The following is a 24407-nucleotide window of genomic DNA, read 5'->3' as shown; positions in this document are numbered from 1 at the left end:
TCCAAATCAGTCAATGTTGTGCTTGTGTGGTTCCTAAAAAATTGTATAGGCTTGATAAAGTTGAACTCTCATAACTTTCCCAAGCACAATCCTGGCCTGGGAACTGTAGTTTGGCGAAGGTACTAATTTTCTCTTAGAAGCCCCCTTAGGGTTGGCCCAAAATTCCCCAGAAGAAATGTTTTTAATGGGAACATTCCAGATATTTTTCTTTATCTCACCCTATAGAAAAAGAAAGCAACCTTGCAGAATTTTCTGAAAATGTTCTACACCATTCTTTTGTGCCATTCATCACCCGCTCAGTCCCCAATGCTCTGGAGCAGGCATAGGCAAACTCCGGCCCTCCAGATGTTTGAGACTACAATTCCCATCATCCCTGACCACTGGTCCTGTGAGCTAGGGATGATGGGAATTATAGTCCCAAACATCTGGAGGGCTGGAGTTTGCCTATGCCTGCTCTGGAGCAATGCTAGGACTATGGCATTGTGGAGGATTCAAAACGGTGGCTAGGTTGCCAACACAGATGCTGCTCTTGCTACTTTAAGCAGCAGAAATAAATAAAGCCTTCAGGGGAAAGTGGGGGGGGGACCCTGTTCAGGTGCCCCTGCAAATGGTGAACTCCATCCCCTTGGTGTCCTGCTCGCACTCAGGCAAGGAGGTCAAACAGACGGTAGTTTAATTCTTCATTAACAAAAGCATGCTTCACAGTAGCTTCTAAGATGCACCAAATACACATGCACATACACTTTTAGCAACTACATAGCTGGCATTAACTTGTCCAGGCTTGTGCCCTGGCTGAACAGCTGAAACAACAATGGGACCATGCCCCCCTCTCAGCTTAAGTATTCTTTTCGGATGGAGTGTGCGCAAGTGACCGGTGACTTCTCCTACACGGAAGCTGCCTCTGCGCTTGCCTATTCGAGCCCCTCCTGGTTCCAGGGGACAGTGAGGATTCAACCGCCCTGCACCTCATCTGAAAAGCCTCTTCCTCCACATCCTGCACCTCCTCTCCTGCTGCTAACTGCTCAGGCTCTTCCCCTTCCTCCAGCCTTGGCTCTAGCCTCATGGGTGGCACAAAACCCCATAATTAGCTGGTCCTCTCTCTTGAGTTGGCCTGCCCCCCCCGCCCAGCCTTTGTCACACACTCTTCAGAGCCCTGCCAGTCCCTGACACCAAGAAACTGCTGAAAAAATTCCTTGCCCCTGAAGAAATTTGGTGAAATGGACAGTCAGAATTCCCCTGTCTGCCAATGGAATATTTTTGAGAGGGCATGTGCACACAGCTCTTGACTCCCTCGCTCAGGTACCCGTGCTGTAGAGATGCCTTCTTGATGTGCAAAATGCAATCCAAGACTGGTAAACCACACTTCTCGGATGCTGCGATAAATTGGAATGGCTGGGCAGGGGTAGAGAGATTTCAATCCCATTCTAACCTCCAATAAAATACAGTGGTACCTCGGGTTAAGAACTTAATTCGTTCTGGAGGTCTGTTCTTAACCTGAAACTGTTCTTAACCTGAAGCACCACTTTAGCTAATGGGGCCTCCCGCTGCTGCCGCACCACCGGACCACGATTTCTGTTCTCATCCTGAGGTAAAGTTCTTAACCCGAGGTACTATTTCTGCATTAGCAGAGTCTGTAACCTGAAGCGTCTGTAACCTGAAGCGTCTGTAACCTGAAGCGTCTGTAACCCAAGGTACCACTGTAACTGCCTCTTGCCAACCCCTGCTTCAGCTGGGTGACTTTCAATCCACCATATGCATATGTGGGCACTTCTCCTCCTGACAGGGACATCTGCAGGATCATTCTCTTAGAGGGGTTCCCACAATGTGAACATCTGATGCTCCTCCAAGCTCTCACCTTCTTTTCACATTTTTCCCTTGCAGCGGTTATGCATATTCACAACTTGCTCATAAACTTCCAGTCAGCACAAAATGAACTGCTCTGATTTGGCTTTGTATGCAATTTGAATGTTTTCAGATCTCTTGGTTTTAGTAGACTAGTATTCTCTTTATTCCCAAGTCCGTCCGCCCCCTCTGTCTTTTGAGTCTTTTCTTTTTCCTTTTGCTTGCACTACAGGAGGGATTGTAGAGTTTAAGGGTGCTTCTGCAGCATGGGAAATCACTGCACAACTGGTTTGGTACTCCAGTGCTACATTAGAAGCATAGGAAACAACACCTCAAAAGGAGTTATGTACATAGAATTGTAGAGTTGCAAGGGATCCTGAGGATCATCTGGTCCAAGCCCCTGCAATGCAGGAATATGCAGTCATTCCATACAGGGATTGAACCTGCAACCTTGGCGTTATTTGCACAATGGGTGGCGCTGTGGGTTAAACCACAGAGCCTAGGACTTGCTGATCTGAAGGTCGGCGGTTCGAATCCCCGTGACGGGGTGAGCTCCCGTTGCTCGGTCCCTGCTGCTGCCAACCTAGCAGTTCGAAAGCACATCAAAGTGCAAGTAGATAAATAGGTACCGCTCCAGCGGGAAGGTAAACGGTGTTTCCGTGCGTTGCTCTGGTTCACCAGAAGTGGCTTAGTCATGCTGGCCACATGACCAGGAAGCTGTACGCCGGCTCCCTCGGCTAGTAAAGCGAGATGAGCGCTGCAACCCCAGAGTCAGTCACGACTGGACCTAATGGTCAGGGGTCCCTTTACCTTTACCTAAGCAACTGAGCTATCCAGCCTGACTGTGTTGCGATGGAATCCCATCCACCCCCTTCTGTTCCCTGCAGCTCACTTGGAGCAGATTGTCGGGCACTGAGAGGAGAGGAAGGGGATGTCCCATTGTGAGAACAGATCTTTGCTCTGACACCATTGGATACAACCCTTTGTGTGTTGATCTGATGTCTGTTTGCACTGGAGTTTTTCTCTGCCATGCAGATACAGCATCTATTTCTCATTATAATAAATCAGACATCACTCAATCTAGTAAATATGGTTCTGGCTGCAAAGGAACTTTTAGAAGATGCTTGCAAAATTGCTATTATGCAAGCAGCTACCTTTAAGTAGAAGGAATATAGTAAGCCACTAAGTTACTCAGGTACATTCCACTAGGTAAAATGAAGGTCATGCTGTACATCTATAGCTGTGCTTTGTGGTGTGTTATGGATGACCACTGATAAACTTAGTTGTTGTATGTGTGGAACGAGATCTGTCCACTCAAGAGGACTTCCTCCCCCATGCACCCCACACCCCCTAAATCTGCTCTGGGGAGTTGGGGTGGGGCAGAACAGCTTTAGGGGTGTGCAAGGGGACAAGGGGAAAGTCCTGTTGTATAAGCAGACCCCATTTCCCACATTCTTGCCCTGCTGCGCTGAATTCTGCCCTGTATTCCTAAATTCTGTATGTTCGGAGTAGTCTCTCTTCGAAGCAGTTCTGCACAGGTGAATGGTTCAGAGTTGGCTCATAAATGACATTTTCTGTACCTCTACGAAATATGAATCCAGAATTTGCAGCAAGTGTTTCCTTATTTTGCTACAAGTTCGCAGACAGGCTCCCCTGAGAAATGAACTTGTTTCTCAAAACTTCTTTCCTTATCAGAATCTCTAGCAAAAATGCCATCCAGAAGAAAAACAAACCAACATTAGTTTCCTCGGCTGAATCTTACTTCACATTATAGTCTTGGAATGCTTGTTGCTATGGGAAGATAAGAAAAACTAAACTAAACAGAAAGATGCTGAGCTGAATGGATAGGATATTAGGTGAAAGCGCATCCAAGAGGCTGCTTTATTTCTGTTTGTAAGCCAGTGTGCCACTTTTCTCTGCCGGAAAGGACTGCGGGCCATTCTTAGAGTTTTATGCATTCTTTTTCCACAGTTCTCCTGCCTTTCCATGGCTGGGAAGAGGATGCCTGGAGAAGCATGTTGATGGTTATAAGTCTTCAAGAAGGCTCAGACTTCTCTCACAGGCCCTGAGATTTGCCTTTTGGTGTATAATAATAATAATAATAATAATAATAATAATAATAATAATATCTGCACTTTGAAAAAATCCAGTCTCTTTCTGTGTTGCTCGGTGCGCTTGCTGCTTTGATCTGTACTTCAGCTCTTGAGCAACTCTGTTTTGTTTCCCCCCATTTTCACTATAGTATGGCACATTAAGCTGCAAAACCTCTTCCAGCTTTTGAGCAAAGTAGATGAAATGTCGTGGCACAGGAGTCCCTCTGGAGTGGATTAAACCTGACAGTTTGCAGACAAATAAGTTCCATGGGCTTTTTGTAGGGGGTGTAAAAGGGATTGACTTTCCTCCATGGTCTTTTTGTGGGGTTGGGGGGGGGGAGGTGGGGTTTGCTGCTTTCTTACCTTAAAATGATGACTAGGTAGCTGAGTGCACATTCCATTACAGTGGTACTTTCGTTTAAGGACCGCTTAGTTTACAACTTGGATTAAAAAACACTGCAAACCCAGAAGTAGGTGTTTTGGTTTGTGAACTTTGCCTTGGAAGCAGAACATGTTCCACCTCCTGTTGAGTGTGTTCCATTTGTAAATTGAGTCCCCCCGCTGCTATGGGAAAGCACGCCTTGGTTGAAGAACAGATTAAGTTAATAAACCAAGGTACCATTGTATTTCTTTACAAATCCACACAAACTTTTCTTTCTGGTGGTTGCCTGTGTCCTCCAGGAGGCTTTACAAGCCTCACAACAAACTTTCAATGTATGTCTGTCTCGAATTCAACTTGCTGAGTTCTGAAGAACTCTGGCTTTACTTGTATCTTGTTAAAGTAGTTTTTGGAACAAATTAAATAAAGCTTTTAACTTCTTTTTTTTAATTTTAAAAAACCTCACATTCTGTGTTTTACCAAAAAAACAATCCAGAGCTCTTCAGTGTTCCACAGGCAACATTTTTTTGACAGCTTTACTTATTGCAAAGCCCACAGGCCTAAAGAAATGTTGATATTACATAGGAAAACATAGAGCTGTATCAGGACAGAAAAGGACAGAGCAACATTAGGCTTTGTGTGTGGGCAAATCTTATTTGGAGGGGGGATATGGACATGGCACTTTTACTTGGGTGGTGGGCATGGAAACCTCCAAAGTGCCCCAAGTTGCCCACTGAGATGAAGCAGGCGCCTTCACTGTACTATTTGACACTCGCTAAAAACATTCTTATTTAGGCAAGCCTACCAAGATGCTCAGAAAGTCGAAGTAATTTTAATCCGCTTTAGTATTTTATTTTTTGTATATTTTAAAGTACTGTTGTACCTTTTTCCTGATTTTATTGCTTAATCCTTATTGTAAACCACTTGGAGGTGTTTTTTGTTTTTGTGTTTTTACAAGAGTGGCATATACATTTTATGAAATAATAAAGAAAAAAAAGAAAGAATTCTTGCCATGCTGGTTTGGTCCCCATTGAGAGCTGGTATAAAAAGGTAAAGGTAAGTTAAGTCCAGTCACGAACATCGGTGTAGCGTACAGAGTTTTATAGCCAAAATTAAGAGGTCCTGGTCCCCAAGGAAGTTGGAATCTGAGCCACACAGAGAGAGAGAAGGATATGAGAGAAGTTTAAAGCTTTGTTACATTTGGGAATTAAGATGGAAGGGGTGTGCCATGGCCACATGGAATGGATGGGTTTTGCAAAGAGGTTTGAAGGTAGAGCATTTGCACATATTCAGGAAGTGAGTTCCATCCATGGGATACAGCAGGGAAGAATGGGGTGGGGTGGGGGGTGTTCAAGTGAGCCCGAGATTTTCAGATTTAGGTATTTTGAATGAGATTTTCAGTTGGCCAAGCTTGTTAATGTTGGAGGAGACAAAATCACAGATAGAGGCATATGAGAATCAAGAGCTAAAAGAGAGGCTGGCGGTTTGAGGGAGGGGGTGGCAGGCTGAGGATAGTTTATAGAGAAGTTTGTGCTAGATACAGAAGGGGATGGGAAGCCAGTGAAAAGACCCGAGGAGAGATGATGTATGATCTGAGCCATGAGACGTTTTGGCAGAGGACTTTCAGAGGTGAGAGAACTGAGGTGTAAATTGACTGGTGAAAAAATGCTTCCACATACTTACATCAACATGAGGCCTCACTTGGAGCGATTCCCACGAGTCTTTTATTGTGTGAAAATGATTCTGTGAGATAATTCATATAGGTACATACAGCTTGCTCCAAGACGATCCCATAAACGGAGACATTGCTCTTGCACAAATGCCCTTTGACTGGGTCACATGTCTTGAAACCACAAAACAAATCAAAAGCGTATTATTATTATGCTAACTGGGAAAGTTCCTCCCTGGATGCTCTCATTCCTCAATGGTAAAAGAATCTTTGGGAAACTTTCGGCCCTCAGAAACTTTTTTTGTAAAAGAGCATTAAAAATGCAGACGATAAGAGGGATGGGAGACTTTATAGAACAGTTTTTGCTCATGAACTTTATTCTGATATGATAATTAAACCCATAATTAATTCCTCCAGGACCCTTCAGTCATGGACAGAAGTCCTGCTAGGGAGTTTTTCTCCTGGCACCATGTGTCGATTGTTTGATTTGGGATGCGTCTAACTTTTTTCCTGCAGAACTCTGATGTGTTCCCTTTATTTCTTGCTTTTTCTCAGCATGTTGGAATACTCTCTGGACTTGCAGAATGTCAGTTTCTCAGCTGTTCGGACCGTCAGGGTACTCCGGCCGTTGAGAGCCATTAACAGAGTTCCTAGTAAGTAAAATCTCCTTTCTCCCCATTTTTTCTCTCCCCCTTGAAACTAGCTCATTATTTCTGACAATCTGGAAATAAGTGGGACATTTTACATCTTTTCCAAAATCCCATTTAACGCGCTCACCTACATCTCTTGACCACGCTGACTGCTATTGTGACTCCCCTTATGTAGAGCCTGATACCAGTGTGCTCTTTTTAATGAATTGTCTATCCATCTAAGCCATCTCCTCAAAAAAAGAGTGAATAATTAATCAAACAGACTGGCAAGGACTTGGTATTTTGTTTCCCTTGCTGAACAGTGCTTCTGGAAAAGGGTCTCATGTGAATCCCTTTATAGGAAAATTAAAAAATGAGTTTGGAGGCATCAAGGAGGTGTGATGGGAAAAAGAGGGTAGACTACTAGAAACAGTATATGCTTCTCTCTGTGTACATGCTTGCACTAGTATGAAAGATGATGTAGAATAGGGGAGGAGAACCTGCAGCCCTCCAGGTGTTGCTGGACTCCAGATCCCATCATCCCTGACTTTTGCCCATGTTGGCTGCATACGATGGGAATTGGAGTCCATCCACATCTGGAGGCCAACAAATTCCTTCCTCTTCCTAGGGCTGCCAGGTATAGCTTAGTTTAAGAGAATTACTCTTCCTTCAAATATAACAAGTCCTTGGACCATACTGGATTCCACTTATTTCAGTGTTCTGAAGTGTATGCTCAACCTATGGCTCCTTGCTGTATTATTGCACGCCTCCAAGCAGGTTCCAGGCACTTACCCAGGTTTCCTTTTTAATGAGGGATAGCAGAGACACTGGTGTCAACATATGGTTTATTTACATGTATGTGCAACCTGAGCCTATGATGGAGGGGCTCACACCATCCATACCCCAAGAAGGTCTTGCTTCTTCCATTGCCACAGCCTTGAGTTCCAGCAAAAATCAGGCATGGCTCTGCCTCGTAGGCTTCAGCCTGAATCCATCTCCTACCTCTCACACACCAACTCCACCTATGACTTTCTAACAAAGAGGTGAATGTATCCACTTGCTGTTTGGCTGTTTGGCCCAGAGCCACTTCCTTTGTTACTTTAACATCCCATACTTGAAGAACCATTACTGAGAAACTTGACTAGCTATTCCAGCAATTTGAATCCTTGCTGGATCCAGGGACTGTGAATACAGGACCCCCCCCCCCAAAAAATAAAAAAATTCACAATGCTACTTTGCCCCTGATCCACATCTTCAGCAATGCTATGCCAGCTTTTTGTCCTTCTCCAGCCAATGCTTTTCATATGTCAGTATGAAACAAGGTTTCTTTGACCTTCCAGAAATAACAAGATGAGCTACATAGCTCACTTTCCTCTCGGCTCTCTGAAGAAAAGCAGAGAGAAGAATGAACTGAAATAATGATTTTAGGGAATTGGGGATTTTTGCACACACATTTTTATTTTTATTTTTATATCTCACCCTCTCTTCCTGGATTGTTGCTCTATTACTCTTCTTCTTCTTCTTCTTCTTTTTTAAAAAATAATATTTATTAAAGTTTCAAAAAAGTTACAAGAATAAAAAAAGAAAAGAAAAAGAAACAAAAAATACAAAATACAAAAAAGTAAAAACAATTAAAAACAAGTCAACCTTTCCATATCTTAACTTTCATTTACTTGTTTCCCTGACCTCCTCACACCTCCCTTTTTTGTATTCTAGTTCAATTAGTTATTTCAGCAAATCCTTTCCATTTTTGCTTTTATCTTAATAATTTATCTTAATATATTATAACTTTACATTCTCACCTGTTAATAATCCATCTTTAAATACTCCTTTATAACGTTGCTCTATTACTCTTCAGTGCTTCTTGCCAGGACTTTCTCCCCTCTAGATGGTGGGGATTTCAATCCTGGTCCCAAGCAGGGGACTTCCTTACGTTTTCATTTCAGAATGCCTGCCCTGTTGCCATATATTGACATTTGTAAGGTGCTCTGGCAAAGGTGAAGGGCAGGTATAAACATTAAACTAAGGTGTAGCCAGCTGACCATGTTTGAAAGACTGCCTCATGTATGCAGCTGAGACTGCCCGACCCTCGCCATCAACAGGGATGATTGAATCTGCCAGTGTCATTTCCCCTGAATTTCTTGTTTTTCCCAAACTTAATTTCAGGTTATTGTTTTCTTTAATAAAAAAAGATGCAAGTCTTTGAGTGCAATTCTCCTGACGTACACATTTTCGCAAGCAGTTTTTCCTAACATAAAGTATTTTTGTATACACCAATAGGTGCATTTTTTAATGTATGCTTTCTCCTTGCGAACTGCTTAGAGGCCTTTCATCATGTAAGCACTATATATATATATTGTTAAATAAATAAATAAATGTACTAAAATAATATATGCATTTTGTATACTTTATATTGTTTGAGAGCTGCATAACATAATTCAGAGAAGTGAGAATTTTTGAAGGATAGCTGTTTTCAGTTTGCATATTTTTTCCGGAAATTTTGAATTAGACAGATTCACTTTAGACAGATTCACTTTAGAATGCACACTGAATTTAATTTATCCCCCATCCCTACCCATAATTAATCTTGAAAAATGATTTCAGGCTTTCGATGGTATGTACATCTTGGTTTCTCTTTCTCTCTCTCTCTCTGACTCCCAAAGGTTGATTGTGGTTCCTTGACAGCATGTTACTGGTCAAATAATTTAGGACATTATGAATAGCTCTTCTCTTATCTGTATATCTTCCTAATAATTTCCAGATTATTATTTTTTTTTAAAAAAAAACAACAACCATAAAACTTAAAACAAGATGCTTTGTGCTAGTGATATCAATACAGTAACAGCACCTAAATATTCTAAGGAAATTTCATTTGCATCTGAAGTCCAGTGTATCCAATCGACCAGAGTATCTAGATAAATTTGGGGTCTCAATCCTTCCCCTCTCTTTAACACTATGCATGAGTGCAAAGCTTTGTAGTGCAAAAGAAAGGACCCATCTTGTCAAATTAGCCAGTTACCTTGACAACATGAGGTACTCAGACTGTGATCCATCTGTCAGAAGCCGGAAATTCCTAGGCTCTATTTGCTTTTCTAATCCCATTAAATTAAACTTAATCTGGCAGGATGTTCCCTGTTGTTATTGTTGTCGCTTTTATCATTTTATAGCTCAAGTATCTTGCTCATAATTTTTTTCCCCACCTAGCAGAGCTGATGGATGGCTGAATTTATCTGCCACTGTCTAACTGTAGGTGTAATTCATTTAATGTGTTTGCAAATCCCGGGTAATTCATCTTCGCTCCTGTGCAGCAAAGCTAGGACCACACAGAAGCATAAGGAAGCAAGGCAAGGAACAAGTATGAATCAATAATAAATGCAGGGACCAAATGCAAGACATTTAACAATAGGCTGGAGGTGCTGGTGGTGATGGGGTATATGTGAGTATATGGAAGGCAGGCTATTATTTTGTTATGGGAGGAAGCAAGTAAAAAAAAGAGGCGATCTGGTGACATAACAATGAAAAATTCTTGCTGAGGTATAAAGGTAAAAGAAATGGCTTTAAAGGTTTCTTTAAATAAGATCAATATGAACCGCGTTGTGGATGAAAGAGACAAGAAAGAAGAGAGAGAGAACAAAAAGAGATGGAGGATGAACAGAATATTACAGAGATGTCGGGTGAAATCAATTTTTTTTTGCAAATGTCAAGTTAAGTCGCCATCAATTTGTCTTTCTGTTACAGAACCGAATGTTCCTAACGTTGTACGAATTAACTGCCTTGTAAAGTTCTGCATGTTTGCAGGGAATGAATTAGGATGGGGAAGAAGATTTTAATTTATATTGTATTGAGATAGAAGGGAATAGGGTGGTTCTGAGCTTGCAAAAGGAGTGTAGAATGGCCAGGACGTATGAGAATCTAGGGTTGCTACCTACCTTCCTGTGATTTTTCCGTGGCAGACAGACAGAAATTCACAGGTGAATTTTCCAAGCAAAGAGAAACTTTAACTGGTTAAACACTTTGCTGGTTGATGCTGAAGGAACAGGATAATTGCTAGAAGAAAGGTGGCCACTGCAGTTCAGCTGAAACATGAGAGGTGCAAGAAGTTCAGGAAGGGAAGTTGGGGGGGGGACCCCTAGAATAGACATGCATATGTGTGGCAACACAGAGGCAGGGTGTGTTACTCCATTGTGGTGAAAACCTAAATAGTTTGACATTGTGCTGCCCTGTAATAGTAAAGCTGCCACCCTAGAGATGTTTTCTCACCCTGTCTAATGGTAGGGCTGGCCCCAGGTCTGCTTTACATGCTTCATTCCCAACAGCAGTAGGTGGTGTGGAAGGGCAGAGCTGGAGAGGGCAGGACAGCCATGAGTTTGAGATGGGGCAGATGCACTGATGGCTTAGCAACTGAGTCCCACCATATACCGGCTGCTAGTGAGTCTCAGCATGAAAATCGCTTCCACATGGCTGTGTTCTGTGCGGTGACTGTAATGGCTGAAAGCCGATTTTTACGTGACTTTCTCTCATCATGTGGAGACCTTCTGTGTTAGCATTGCTCTCCCGCCATAGAGTGCATCTGTAGATTGAAACATATGGCATAGGGCATTCAAACAGTCACTTTCTTGCTGACTTTCGCATGGGCCTCAACTGAATTGCAATCCTTTACTTTCTAAGAGGCCCAGAAGTTTGGTGGCATTGTACATATTCTAGGTTGGCATCACCCCCATCTTTCACGTTCCAGGCGGCACCATTGGGTACCGTGGTCTGGTGCTGAAACCACCACCGTACCACCTATAGTTTCACAGTCACCGTGTTACGTGGGCCATGACAATAGTTTTCCATGAGTTTAGATTAGCTGTTGAAGAATTTAGATTCCTGAGGGGAAATGTCATTTTCTCTGCAATGTGTGGTGGACAGTAAGACGGACTATAACCACTGCCAGGAATTAATATGGTGCAGTAATAGGAAAAAAATAAGGTTGGAACCGAGCTCACAGATGGCAAGTTTGACCCTTCTGCCTAGCTTTTGAAGCAAGAAGAACCCAACTTAGTAGGACTTCTCCCATTTAGTGGCTGCTTTCCCTTTGCTCCCTCAGGTATGCGCATCCTGGTCACGCTGCTTTTGGACACGCTTCCCATGTTGGGGAACGTCCTCCTCCTCTGTTTTTTTGTCTTCTTCATCTTTGGTATTGTTGGAGTCCAGCTTTGGGCAGGGCTGCTCAGGAACCGCTGTTTCCTTCCAGAAAACTTCAGTTTGTAAGTATGAATGAGGCACCTAAACGTTCTTAGGATATGCTTGCATAGGGGTTTTATATGTGCATGGTGGTGAGGCAAGGAGTTTCTTTAGATAAACATGCTAATCCCAGCAAGATCTGAGGAGTCTGCGTCATGCTGTCGCTGTTTCCTCCATTCTGTTTGCTTGCCTTTGTGGGTGAACGCTCAGTTTGCATATTATCACTTCAACTTTCTTGCTGTGGTATGTTTTTTGGTGCAAGATTCACAGGTTCTTTTCCTAGTTTTCCTTCTTGGAGAGCAGGAGTAGCCAACATGCTGCCTTCCAGACTTTGGCTTCCGTTATCCCTGACCATTGGTCATGCTGGCTGAGGCTGATGTGAGTTAGAAGTCACAACAACATAGGGAGGGCACCATTTTGGCTATACTTCTTAGCAACAGGATTTCTAAGAGTAGCAACCCACACCCCACGCAAAGGTAATTCCATAAAAAATATAAGCAAATCACTATTAATAATGTTGGTACCTGTTAACAAAATACACCTTTGAAGTGTGTAGAGGCTGTCTTGTTGATTTATGATTGTTGTGATTTATGATTATTAGTACTGTGTCAGACATTATTAGTAGGCAATGTTCCCAAATAGTGAACGATGATAAGAAATACTTTCATGGCGCGTTAAGAATACATTTACATTGGACCTTAGCGTGTTCAAATGGTTACACCTTTGTTGAGCCTGATCCAAAAGTCACACTGATGTCTCATTAATTTCAATGTTACTTATAGATTACCAACTTACTATGAATTGGTTTGATGATTTCCGTAGTGGATCTCAAGGCTGTTTTCAAGCAAGGAGAAGTGGGCTGGAGTGGGGAAAATGTAGTGCATATTGGTAACTTTTGAACAGTCTAAGCAGGTTTGAACACAACATTCTGCTGATAATGTACAGGAAGTCCAGAATTTTCCAGGTGTTATGGAGATGAACTTTCCAGTCTATTCCCCAGTTACGTTTTTAAGACGTGAGCAGCGTTAAGCTGGATCAGAAGTGGCTCTCAAAATAGTGCAGAAGTTAGGTGTATAAATGTGTGTACGCATGTGTTTTCCTGGCTCCCAAACTTGTGCAAGTCTTCTGTCATTTTTTGTTGTTATTTTTTTGCTTCCACTCCCTCTATCAAAGGAAGCTGGGATTTCATTAACATGCAAAATCCCTCTAGGTAAATTGGCAATAAAGTAAATGAATTGCTGATCAATTCTGGGTATATCCAACACAGCAGCTACTGGTCTGAGTTTAATTGAACCAGAATGCCAGGATTTCAGCTTAGCTTCCAGTGGCATTAAAAGCAATACTTCAGGAATTAACCGGGCTGAACTTGCCTTAAATATAGCTCCACCAGCTTTTTGCAATGAGTCCTTGTGGCATCAGCGAAGTAGCCATTTATTGAGGCAGGAGTATGCTAATTCCCAACAAGTCAGCACTTACTTCCCTTTCCATATCAGAGCGAATGCATTGAACTGGCTTATTATACCAGTAGCATCTTCTGAAGTAATGTTCATTTCTAATGCCAGAAACACAAGTGGTGCCTGCCATGTGAAGGGAAGTATTTAGAAAGCAACAGTAGCATTTTTAAAAAGATATTCTGAATCCCAGTAAGGGTTTTTCACCATCTACCTCTAGTCTGAAAAACGCCTGCCTAGTCAGTCCTTTTTTAATACCATTATTCATCTAAATTGACATTTGAGAATGCACAATGAAAATATTGAGAGTGGGGTGGGAAGACATCAATATATCACATTATAAAGCCCATTATTTACCTAACCCAATCCTGGGAGGTTGGGGTGGGAGGGCATTAGTTGACTGAAAAAAATGGACAAGGTATAAACAAATCTATTTCTTTATTTTTTAAGGGCAACACTAGTTTGAAAGCTGCAAGCTGTTGAGCCAATAGAACACACAAGATTTTAAAATGTAAACTCGTTAAAAGCAAGCTTAGATAGACCAGGCTGTTGCCTGCTTTCTTGCACCCTCTCTTCCCTACCTTTGCTACTGGGATGGTATAAGAGAAGTTCATGACCATCTTGACTAATGTTTATCCTGAGCACTTAAGGCTAGATTACTAATGGTCATGACTTTGAGCATTTTTCGCTCTTACTTAAATACTGTACAGTATTTCAATAATTATGCAAACCAGATTTTTTATTATTATTATTTTGGTTTCCCTCAAATAACTTCAGTTGCTGTATGCAGTCCACAAGGGCATAATAATGGATGTACTAGAATCAGAAAATTTCAACCATTCATCCCAGTCTCTGATAGCTGATCCCCAGCAGTTTAGATTAAATTGTTCAAGAAAGAGCCATTTTGGAGTGATATGCTATTCATTATGAACTTCAAAATATCCACAGTTTAAAGACATCTGGAAAAATGAAATTGTACTCCCAGACAGTCAAAATGCCCTAACCCTCAATTAATTTGTGTAAAGGCTTTTTCTGAACCCAATTATCCTATTCACCCTTGTAACATCTTAGGGCCATGAGTTCCACAGGTTACCCTGTTAACTTTGTGAATGAGTACTTTCCTCTTACATTTTCCAGTCTGTTGCCCTTTAACACCACTATGCATCCCTCAGTTATATAGAAATAGGTTTCCTTCATTTCCTTACACACACACACACACACACACACACACACACAGAGGCTGATACTGGGTATTTAACCTGCACTTTTCTGTTTCCTTTAAGCCCTTACACAATCGAGGTGGAACCCTACTACCAGACAGAGAATGAAGATGAAAGCCCTTTTATCTGCTCTCAGCCTCGAGAAAATGGGATGCGTTACTGTCGCGACATCCCAACAAGGAGGGAAGAAGGTCTGCAATGCACCTTGGACTATTATTCCTACAACGACACCACGAACACCTCTTGTGTCAACTGGAACCAGTATTACACAAACTGCTCTGCAGGGGAGCACAACCCTTTCAAAGGAGCAATCAATTTCGATAACATTGGATATGCATGGATTGCAATATTTCAGGTGAACAAAGGGACTCAACTGACTCCAAGCTTGCTGTATCAACAGGCTATCCTTCAGTGACAGGGAAAGCTAGGTCAACCTTTATTCTTGTCCCAAAGTAATTTTTTATATGCAAAGAATAATAATTTGTGGTTGAGAATCGCCAGGTGTTATTCTTCAGTTCTATCAAGCATGGGGTTGACACTTGTATGAAATGATTTTTTACTTTGGGGTTTTGTCATTCTTTAGTGATTTCATAGCCTTTGTGTTAAGAGATCTGACAGATGACCTAGTATAAGTAATAGCACTGGTGTATCTTCTTGAACATCCATAGATGCTTGCCCGTGCTTCCTATCCTTGAGAGTCCTGCATCCGCTGGTGCAAGCTAACTGATGCCTTCCTTTTCCTTTTCTCTTGCCTACAGGTCATCACTCTGGAGGGCTGGGTAGATATTATGTACTTTGTCATGGATGCTCATTCGTTCTACAACTTCATATATTTCATTCTCCTGATCATTGTGAGTTATCTCTCTAGTCTTCATGGCAACCAGAGGTGTTGCACTCAAGAGTTATAAGGGAAAGAAACGGGCGGGGGGGGGGCTGACAGAGGAAAGGAGAGTTATAAGCGAAGCCTGAGAGAGATGGTAGCCCATTAGCAAAGGATGCGTTCCAACTTCCCTCCCTGTGTCTCTTGTGCGCAAGAGAGAGATGTGGCAAATGAGAGCACCGACTGACTAAAGTGATAGTGAAGGTCTACGGGTAGTAAGAAGAAAGTAATGGAAAGCAATGAGGCATGAGGTGTTTGTTGATTTGCAGCATAGCATTCTGCTTCAAAAGGCATTTTGCAACATCTGAGACCAGCATAAACATTATTTACATGATTCAGCCAAGGCTAAGTACTTTTGTCATATGATTTCAGTGACAGGAGTTAGCACATGTTTAACTCGCGTTGAAATCAGTGGAAGAGAAAAATGCTTAACTTTAGCTGGGCGGTGGCCCAGATACACAGATACACCCCATAGTATTACAGGTGATAGCACACATGGATAAAGAACATTTATATGTTTATAAACCCCGGCACAATTTGTTCTGTTTTGATCAGAAACAAAGTGACTTGGTCTTAGGCACCGTAAACACACTTAGAGGTCAGATCATTCTAGGTCAGATCATTGCTAAGATCATTCTAGATTCCTTAGGCTGAGATGGATATTTAATCATACCTAAATGGCTGCAAGGTGCACTGACTTGCAGTCTCATAAGCATGTGGGGTATGAACAGATTGTATGTTTCCTTTCCTCCTTGATGGCAATGAAAGGGAAAATGAATCAGCATCTTCCTGCTGCTCAGGTGACATGCATGGATCGTATATCTGAAGGCATACGGTAGCCAGGAGAGGAGGCTAGTTACTAGGTCCTTTTCAAAGCTGAATGATGATCATGATCTCCTGAAAATGCAGCCTGATGAAAAGACTGTTTCAGAGTAAAATATCCAATCTTTTGCTGCAGACAGCTGCTGTAGTTGGGTTACAGCCTTTCCACAATTCCAGTTAACAAAGCGGGAGATCTGTTTGCAAAGCTGCCAATCCTCTCTGCAAGGGAAAAATCTGTCCTGAAAAGTAAATGCATGGGAGAAAGAAATGCTACTTAATTGTGATAATAAGTAAGCACTGACTACCGGGAAGCAAAAATTAGAGAAACCCTTCTAAGTCACAATAAATCTCCCTTCTTCTTTGAGCTCTTTGTGTCATCTGCGGAACTGAGGAGTGGGTGTCCCTGAGGTGAGGAAGCTTGAGAGTCTTTGACATGGAAGGAAAGAAAAGAACAGGGCAGGGAATATCCACCCCGTGTGAGTCACACACAGAATGTGATGATGACTGCTCTTGACTGGGACGGGGTTTGGGGCTATGTTTTGTATTACATGACACTAGCCTTTGTTGTCAGCTACTTCCCATATTGTGATTTTTAGACACAGGTGCACTTCCTGAGTGACTCCTGAGGCTGAGAACATCAGTGTAGTTTCGTATACATAAGCACGCCACCTCTGGATAACAGAGCTGTAGACTTACAAAAGGAGACAGCTTGGATCGGTGTCAGGAGTTGGCATTATTGGGCAGTTGCCAAGGCCTGTAGCCTAGCAAAGGGCTCCCTGATGGCCCCTGCAACACCTTCACCCTGTGTCTGCTTTCTGGTGTCACTATCCTCTGTTCACCTGCCCTCACCAAGTGTAGGACCAGTTACAAGAGGGAAGAGGAGGAGGAGCAACCTCCACTTGCCTTGACCTCTCCTCCGTGTAATGGAGCGGCCTGGACCCAGAAGCAGTGTGAGGAAGTAAATGAGCAGTGCAGGCAGGCAGTCATGGAGGCAGGAACCAGTTAGTCAATGGGACCAGTTATTCATGACTTCAACTCCCATTGAAATCAAAGGGAATCAACTTAAATCTGGATCCAAACCTATTAAGTTTGTCCCCTTGTTAGTTCCAATAAGTCTTCCTTCCAGGCACTGACCAGACCCCATGCCAGATTATTCTGTGCCCTTCAGACCATAGTATTGAGGGCAGACGATTAAGAGATTTAATGTCAGAGTTTTGTTTTTCATCGTGTGATGAGATAATACTTGTTTGGTCTTTTTAAGTGGGTTTTGAATAGAACTGTGAGCAGAGTGTCACTTGAAATTGCCCGCTATTTGCATACTGATGGGGGGGGGGGAGAGAGAAGAGGACCATTTTTCCAAGGTGACAAGTTTTCCAACAGTTTCTGGCTCTGCCACTGCCAGTGGCAGCATCACCAACCATATTGGACCACATGACCTAGTGTTGTATCAGGGCAATGGTGGTGGTTTGCTGGGGTGGTGGACGTAGGAATAGTGGATGCTACCAAAATAAATGGTGGTGGGAAATTCCATGAAGTGGTTCTCTTTTACTAGGGGGTTCAGAAAAAGAAAATATCTTAGAAATGTTCCTGGGGAGGCAGGGGGGAGGGAGTCTTCAGAGAAACGCTAGCTCAGCTCTAGTTTTGAAGATATTTTTTTTAATGACTAGTTCTCTCTCAGACACACTTGCTTCAGGCTTCCTCCCTGGTTGTAGGAATACTGACACATCCCTCCTTCCCTTACAGGTGGGCTCTTTCTTCATGATAAACCTCTGCTTAGTGGTCATAGCAACTCAGTTCTCGGAGACTAAGCAGCGGGAGAGCCAGCTGATGAAGGAACAGCGAATCCGCTACCTCTCCAATGCTAGCACTCTGGCCAGCTTCTCAGAGCCGGGGAGCTGCTATGACGAACTCCTCAAATATCTCGTCTACGTCCTCCGTAAGGCCAGCAAGCAACTGGTGGAGGTCTACCGAACCACAGGGGTGAGGATGGGGTTTCTCTCCAGCCCAGGTAGCAAGAGCAGTGCAGAGCGGCAGCCGTGCAAACACCGGCCGCGGAAAAGGTCCTCGGTGCATCATCTCATTCACCACCACCATCACCACCACCACCACTATCACCTGGGCAATGGAAGCCTTCAGGCACCGCGCGCCAGCCCTGAAATCAGCGACGTTGAAACCAGCTCGCTTCACAATGGTGCAAATAGGCTGATGCTCCCTCCAACAGCCAATCCTCACCCCACTGCCAGCAACGCTGAGTCCGTTCACAGCATCTACCATGCAGACTGTCATTTTGAGCCCATTCGCTGCAGATCATCTCTCCCGCCTCAGCCTGGTCTCAGCTTACCGGGGCCAGAGGTGCTTCCCAGGACTGTGGTTGGCAGCAAGGTCTACCCTACTGTACACCCAAGTAACTCCCATGAACTGCTGAAAGAAAAAGGTTTAGCAGAGCCCACGTTGAACCCTGGGGCCAGCACCCTGATGAACCTTAATATCCCCCCGGGACCGTATAGTCCAATGCAGAAGCTACTGGAGACACAGAGCACTGGTAAGTGTTTGGGTAGAGTGTCAGCCACTAAGATATCACCTAGATGGAAGGCAAAGCCGCTGTTCATCCCTAACTTACCTTTCCAGGCAGGGCTGCCATTGATTAGGGTCAGGTGAGATTCGGGATGATTCGGGTTGTCCTCAGTTCAGAACTAAGACAGAAGTTAGTTTATAAGGTTCTAACAAAACCCGTTCATCGGAAATAATTCGTTTTGGGTGTGTCGATTACCTCCTCCCAACCTGCCCCACTGGAAAACATGAAATGGGGGCAGAGAATGAAAAGATAGAGCTTTATTTTTTCAAATTGGTTGTAACAAAGTAGCATGTTAAGCAAATTTGTGTTGATAGCAAGTCGGCTGTTCTGTGCCCCTCAGTAAGATGGAGAGAAAATGAATGTTATGAAGAAAGCATTCCAGACCTGACCCACCTGCTCTAAGTCAGCAGTCTTCAGCCTTTTCAAACGAGGGACCCACCTTTAACCCAAATATTCATTTGAGGACCTTCTTAATTAATTTTTAACCACATATTTGTATGGGGGCCATGCTGCTGTTACGACCCACCTAAAACCAGGCCCTAAGCCACCAGTGCTCTAAGACCAGTGCTCTAAACATCCTTCTCTGGGCCTATGTGTTGGAGACAGAAGTGCTGTTTCCATACTTTCTCCATCTGCAGGACACATTATGTCAAGGTGGTGACTGGTAGGCCTCCTATTTAGTTGGAGCAGTCATTCCATCATTCTGAGAGTTGCCGTTGCCTTAATATTTGTCTAAAAGCAATGAGAGAGGAAAGCAAGAACTTTGTTCATGTATGTATGCTGGCTGGGACTGATGGTTACTGGAGTCCAACAACACCTGTAGGCTACAGGCTCCCGATCCCTGATGCACATCATTGCAAATGTGCAAATATTCAGAGCATTGTACTCAGAAAGTGAATTTGTCTTTGCATCTGTTTCCTGCCTATGTCCATTTTCTTTCATAACAGTGAAGAACAGTCTGATGACTTGGTCATTCTTCCTTAACTTCTTAGGAAGGTGACCTCTTAGGCTGCAGTCTTAAGCACACTTACCTGGGAGTGCACTGCAGCCAACCCAACTGAGCACAGTGGGACTTGCTTTCAAACAAGCATGCCTAGGATCAGGCTGCACATTATGTAACTTGTAAGAGCTGCTCTTTCTGAACATGATATGTTTTGGTAGGCAGCCGCACACCTGTGAGTATATATGCAGATGTGTATGATGCTTTCCCCTTTAACACATGAGCAGAACATGATGTTTGCCATTAGAGAGATCCATAAGAAAAACTGTCTGGATGTGATGCGGTGTAGGGCCAGGTAGCCAAAATCTTATTATCTGCCTTATATCAGCCATGGGAGTTTCCCCTGCTGGCTTCGAAATGAGAGAGACATTACAACTGGGTCAGAGGTGCATTCTGGAGACAAACTCTTCATTCCACCATAGCCAGCACAAACGGGAGACTCTTTGTATCCTTGTCGTCTGGTGGGGTACCATCTGTCAGCTGGCCTCAGCCATTGCGAGAAATGATTTGAGAATGATATGTTTAGGGGAAAGTTGTTAATGCTGAAGTATCACCAAACAGCAGGAACATCCAAGTAGCTTGCTGGCTGCAGTGCTTGTCTCTAATTACAGCTCCTAATATTCCAGGTGCCAGAAGAGCTGATTGCTTTTTGTTTTAACTTAATAGCCAAATGTGTAATGAGGTGACTGTGAACTCTTGGCAGTGGACAGCTGTCACTCATTCTTTTCTCTCTCTTTTTCATCTTCAAAGTTAGTTAGCAGACATTCGTGGCTTAGCAATTGTTGTTGTTTAGTTGTTTAGTCGTGACCCCATGGACCAGAGCACACCTGTCTTCCACTGCCTCCTGCAGTTCGGTCAAACTCATATTAGTAGCTTCGATAACACTGTCCAACCATCTCATCCTCTGTCGTCCCCTTCTTCTTGTGCCCTCAATCTTTCCCAACATCAGGGTCTTTTCCAGGGAGTCTTCTCTTCTCATGAGGTGGCCAGAGTATTGGAGCCTCAGCTTCAGGATCTGTCCTTCCAATAAATTAGGGTGTGGAAATGAGCAGTATCATGGATTTTCTTCTTTTGTATAGGTGAGAAAGTGAAGAAATTCAGAGGATATTACACACACACACACACACACACACACACACACACACCAAGTATCCTATCTGCTCTTAGGTCATGAGCTTAAGGAGGTGAGATATAATAGGATAAATTGTGTCAACTGTGTGTGTGTGCATGTCCTATAGCTATATATAGGCTGAGTCTTTTAAAAGGGGCCCCGTGGAACACATGTACTCTGTATCCATGGGGCCTCTTTTAAAGGACTCACCCTGTATATATAAACACATAAATGTTTTAGTGTCTTTACCTCCTCCTCTCAGCTTTAGAGTATGAAAAATGAAAGGCCGTCTTAAATCAGCATATCACAAAACATAGAGCATGCTGTGTTGTTATGAAGGGTGTTGAGTTGCAGTGATGAGAGCTGACAATTCTGACCTCATAGGTCTTGCTCCATAGAGAAATACTTGCCCAGTTTATATGTACACCACTGAAGCTTCTGTTTGAAGAAAACGCAACAGAAATTAGGTTGGAGAGCATTTTTAAGTTTCAACATTTTGAGGAGTTTCCAGATTCCTCTTGCAGAATTGTATTTTGGAAGATGTTTTTTGAAAAACAATGGTCCTATGGGAAAATGGTGTCCAGACCACTGGGAGGAATTTAACATCATACTCTTATGATTGTTACATCAGTGCAAGAATTCTGCTTGCCGGGTGCAATGATCTTTCCTTCTCCTAGCCCTGTGCTCTCTTCTCAGGGTTCTCCCAAACCTCCAGACCAGATCTGGGGGAGATGTGGTGGTGCATGGGGGGAGGAGAGGAGGGGAGCCCTGTTGTGTTAGTGTGAGCCCCTGCACAGGCTTCTGCTAGCACGCTGGGCTAGTTGAAACTTGGGCCATCATCTCTGACAGCTCACATGCACGCACACACTTCACTGTGATACCTAAATTCTACGTAATCCTACTATTTGTGCTGAATCAGGCTGAGACACCTAAAGCATCCCCATAGGTAGGATGGTAGCCATTTATGGGTCTCTTGCTATGTGTTGCATGAGTTGCTTCTGAATTCTGACCGATGGAGATTTTTAAAGAAGCAGCAGAACAGGCCTAATTTCTGCACAAAGCTTCTTTCAAATGAAACCTTGCCTGCATTCATTATAATAGCTTACTGGCTGGTGATGTTTCCTCGCTAGTGGCGGAACCCCGGGATGTAAGCAGAAGTGACAGCAAACACATTGCCTGCAAGTGAAATTGTGTCTGGTAGTTCCCCTACCTGTAATATCTAGGAGAACTTAACTTGTGTCACAGCCCTCCAAATCATTGGCTGACAATTGCTGGGGAGGGAATGACAGGGAAACAAGGTCCCTTGGGATCTCATACCTGGCAGCGAGTTCTAGAAGCTATGGAAGAGGAAGGAGAAACTGGAATGTAGCTCCTTTTTCAGTTGCAGCATATATGCAGCACTTGATCTAGTTTTCTCAAGAGATTGTTTAAGCCATTCCTGAAAGGGCCCCTCTGGCTCATTTGATGTCCCACTTCTGTGTTTTCCCATCCTCCCACCTCTTGCTCTCTTTGACTTGTGCCCTTCAATTCTCTTCTCATTAAATTGGGACTGACCTTTCTGACAACATGCTGGAGAATGCAGGGGGCAGGCTGATGCTTAGCATCAAAAATCACCAGGTTTTTAGAATCTAATGTATCCTCCCTCTTATCAATCTCTTAGTAAGGGTCTTGATTCAGGTTCAGTAGATAGTCAAAAATTATGGTTCAAATGTTGTTCTAGCCATGGTGAAAGTTATACACGCATACTGTTTTTGCATTGGTTGGAGATAACCACTCAAACGGGGCAGAGGTTCTCCACATACATCTGGTGTGAAATTATTGAACTTACAAAAACTGCAGTTGGACACCGACATTGTTCGGCTGCTCCAGAAAGAGATTTCCAAGATTTTTAGTGAAATAACAGAGGGTATGGTTTTCTTTGTCCCTGTTTCAGGTGCTTGTCAAAGTTCCTGCAAGATTTCCAGCCAGTCTGGGAAACCCAACAATACTTGCAACCCAGATAGTTGTCCATACTGCATGAAGACCTTGGCTAACGATCCAGAGCTGGTGGACAATGAAGTGGGAGATTCTGACAGCGACGGGGTATATGAGTTTACTCAGGATGCTCACTACAGTGATCAGAGGGACCCTCAGCGTTGGAAAGCTCGGGGAAGAAACACCTTAAAATTCCTAGCCTTCTGGAAGGTGGTTTGTGAGACGTTTCGGAAGATTGTAGATAGCAAGTACTTTGGCCGTGGGATCATGATAGCTATCCTGATCAATACCCTCAGCATGGGGATTGAGTATCACGAGCAGGTAAGCAGAGCCCTCTGTACTTTAGTAGTTATAGTTAGACTCTCCCTGCAGCCAAGGCACCCCAAATGGTGGCCTCATTAGCTCCATTCTGGTTCTGCTCTTAGCCCCTTGAGTGGGATTTCGTACCACACAGCATCGATTCATGCTGACCTCTTACTTTCATGCCTTGCTCTGTTTAGCTGTGTTTGTTCTGGTCTGTTGTTAAATGAAGCTCTGAAGCTCTGCAAGGGCAACAAAGCTGCAGATCTTGGGGGAGCACTTCTGGTTGTGCTACTTAGTGTGGAGAACTGCACACTGGTGAATAGAGTTCAGTGACACTTGTTGGTCTGAGGATGTAAGCAAGTGAAGCCGTCTTTACAATGCTTTGCTCTCTCTCTCTCTCTCTCTTTCTTTTTTTGCATTTTCACAGTAATTCTCCAAATGCCACAAGACTATTTGCTTACCTCAGTAAATCATTTACATTTGATTTTATAATAGCTAACTTGCAAATAACATGTCATGAAATATGCAAGCTGTTTCGTGAAATAAGTACTGTAATTGCATGCTTGGTGGTGTTTTGTGTTTTTTAATGCAGGCTTCCCCATACAATTTGGGTTATGGTGTATTCCAATACTTAGACATGATTTTGCTCCAGTCAGTCATATTGTGGGGTGCCCTTTATTTAGAAATGTGTCTGCTTTGGTGCACAGTTGATGTGACCAAACTAAAAATGCCAGCACTGATTACATTCTCTTACTGGCAAGTGGTACATAGTTGTTATGTACAGTTGCTGATTTAAGACCTACTCCAGTTCCCATAGGTCTGTGTCAGTGTTGTTCAGTGTCAAAGGGTCGATCAAATACGTTGGCTTCTAGTTCTGTGAAACCCAACTTTCCCCCTGAAACATCAGGTTGACTTTGTCCCCCACTTCCCATACAGAGTCCTAAATTCTTGTCATTCCATTTAATTTCAGAGGTCATGGAAAATTTTAAATATGTTTTTCAACATAATATAAAAAAGGAATAAAGTCTCATAAGGTTAGAGACATCACCGACCTGGTGGCATCTTCATAAAGAGCTCCACCCCTAGTGATGTCAGTGTCATTCCTCCCATATGGAGCTCTCTGTCCCACCTAATGAAAGCATGGGCAGGTGGAGTTCCTGCAGGTTATATTCTCATCAACAGTAATCCAAGGAAAGCCCCCCAACAGAGCATTCAGGAGAGGAGGAGTGGTTT

At 43.2% G+C, this 24407-nt stretch overlaps 1 protein-coding gene across 13 annotated transcripts in view; it reads left to right on the top strand.

Annotated features, from left to right (window-relative positions):
• CACNA1G (calcium voltage-gated channel subunit alpha1 G) overlaps window positions 1–24407 on the top strand; it is a 331245-nt gene that overhangs the window by 177389 nt on the left and 129449 nt on the right. For all 13 annotated transcript variants that reach the window (XM_079967360.1, XM_079967362.1, XM_079967356.1 and 10 more), the window contains exons 4-9: window positions 6539–6636; window positions 11702–11861; window positions 14573–14864; window positions 15268–15360; window positions 17955–18753; window positions 22831–23192. In XM_079967360.1, the coding sequence (XP_079823486.1) occupies window positions 6539–6636; window positions 11702–11861; window positions 14573–14864; window positions 15268–15360; window positions 17955–18753; window positions 22831–23192 (1804 nt within the window). The remainder of the gene's footprint in view (window positions 1–6538; window positions 6637–11701; window positions 11862–14572; window positions 14865–15267; window positions 15361–17954; window positions 18754–22830; window positions 23193–24407) is intronic.

Source organism: Podarcis cretensis, assembly GCF_951804945.1.
Source record: "Podarcis cretensis genome assembly, chromosome: 2".
Lineage (NCBI taxonomy): Eukaryota > Metazoa > Chordata > Lepidosauria > Squamata > Lacertidae > Podarcis > Podarcis cretensis.
The sequence above is the reverse complement of the archived record's forward strand: the minus strand, read 5'-3'. Positions and strand labels throughout refer to the sequence as shown.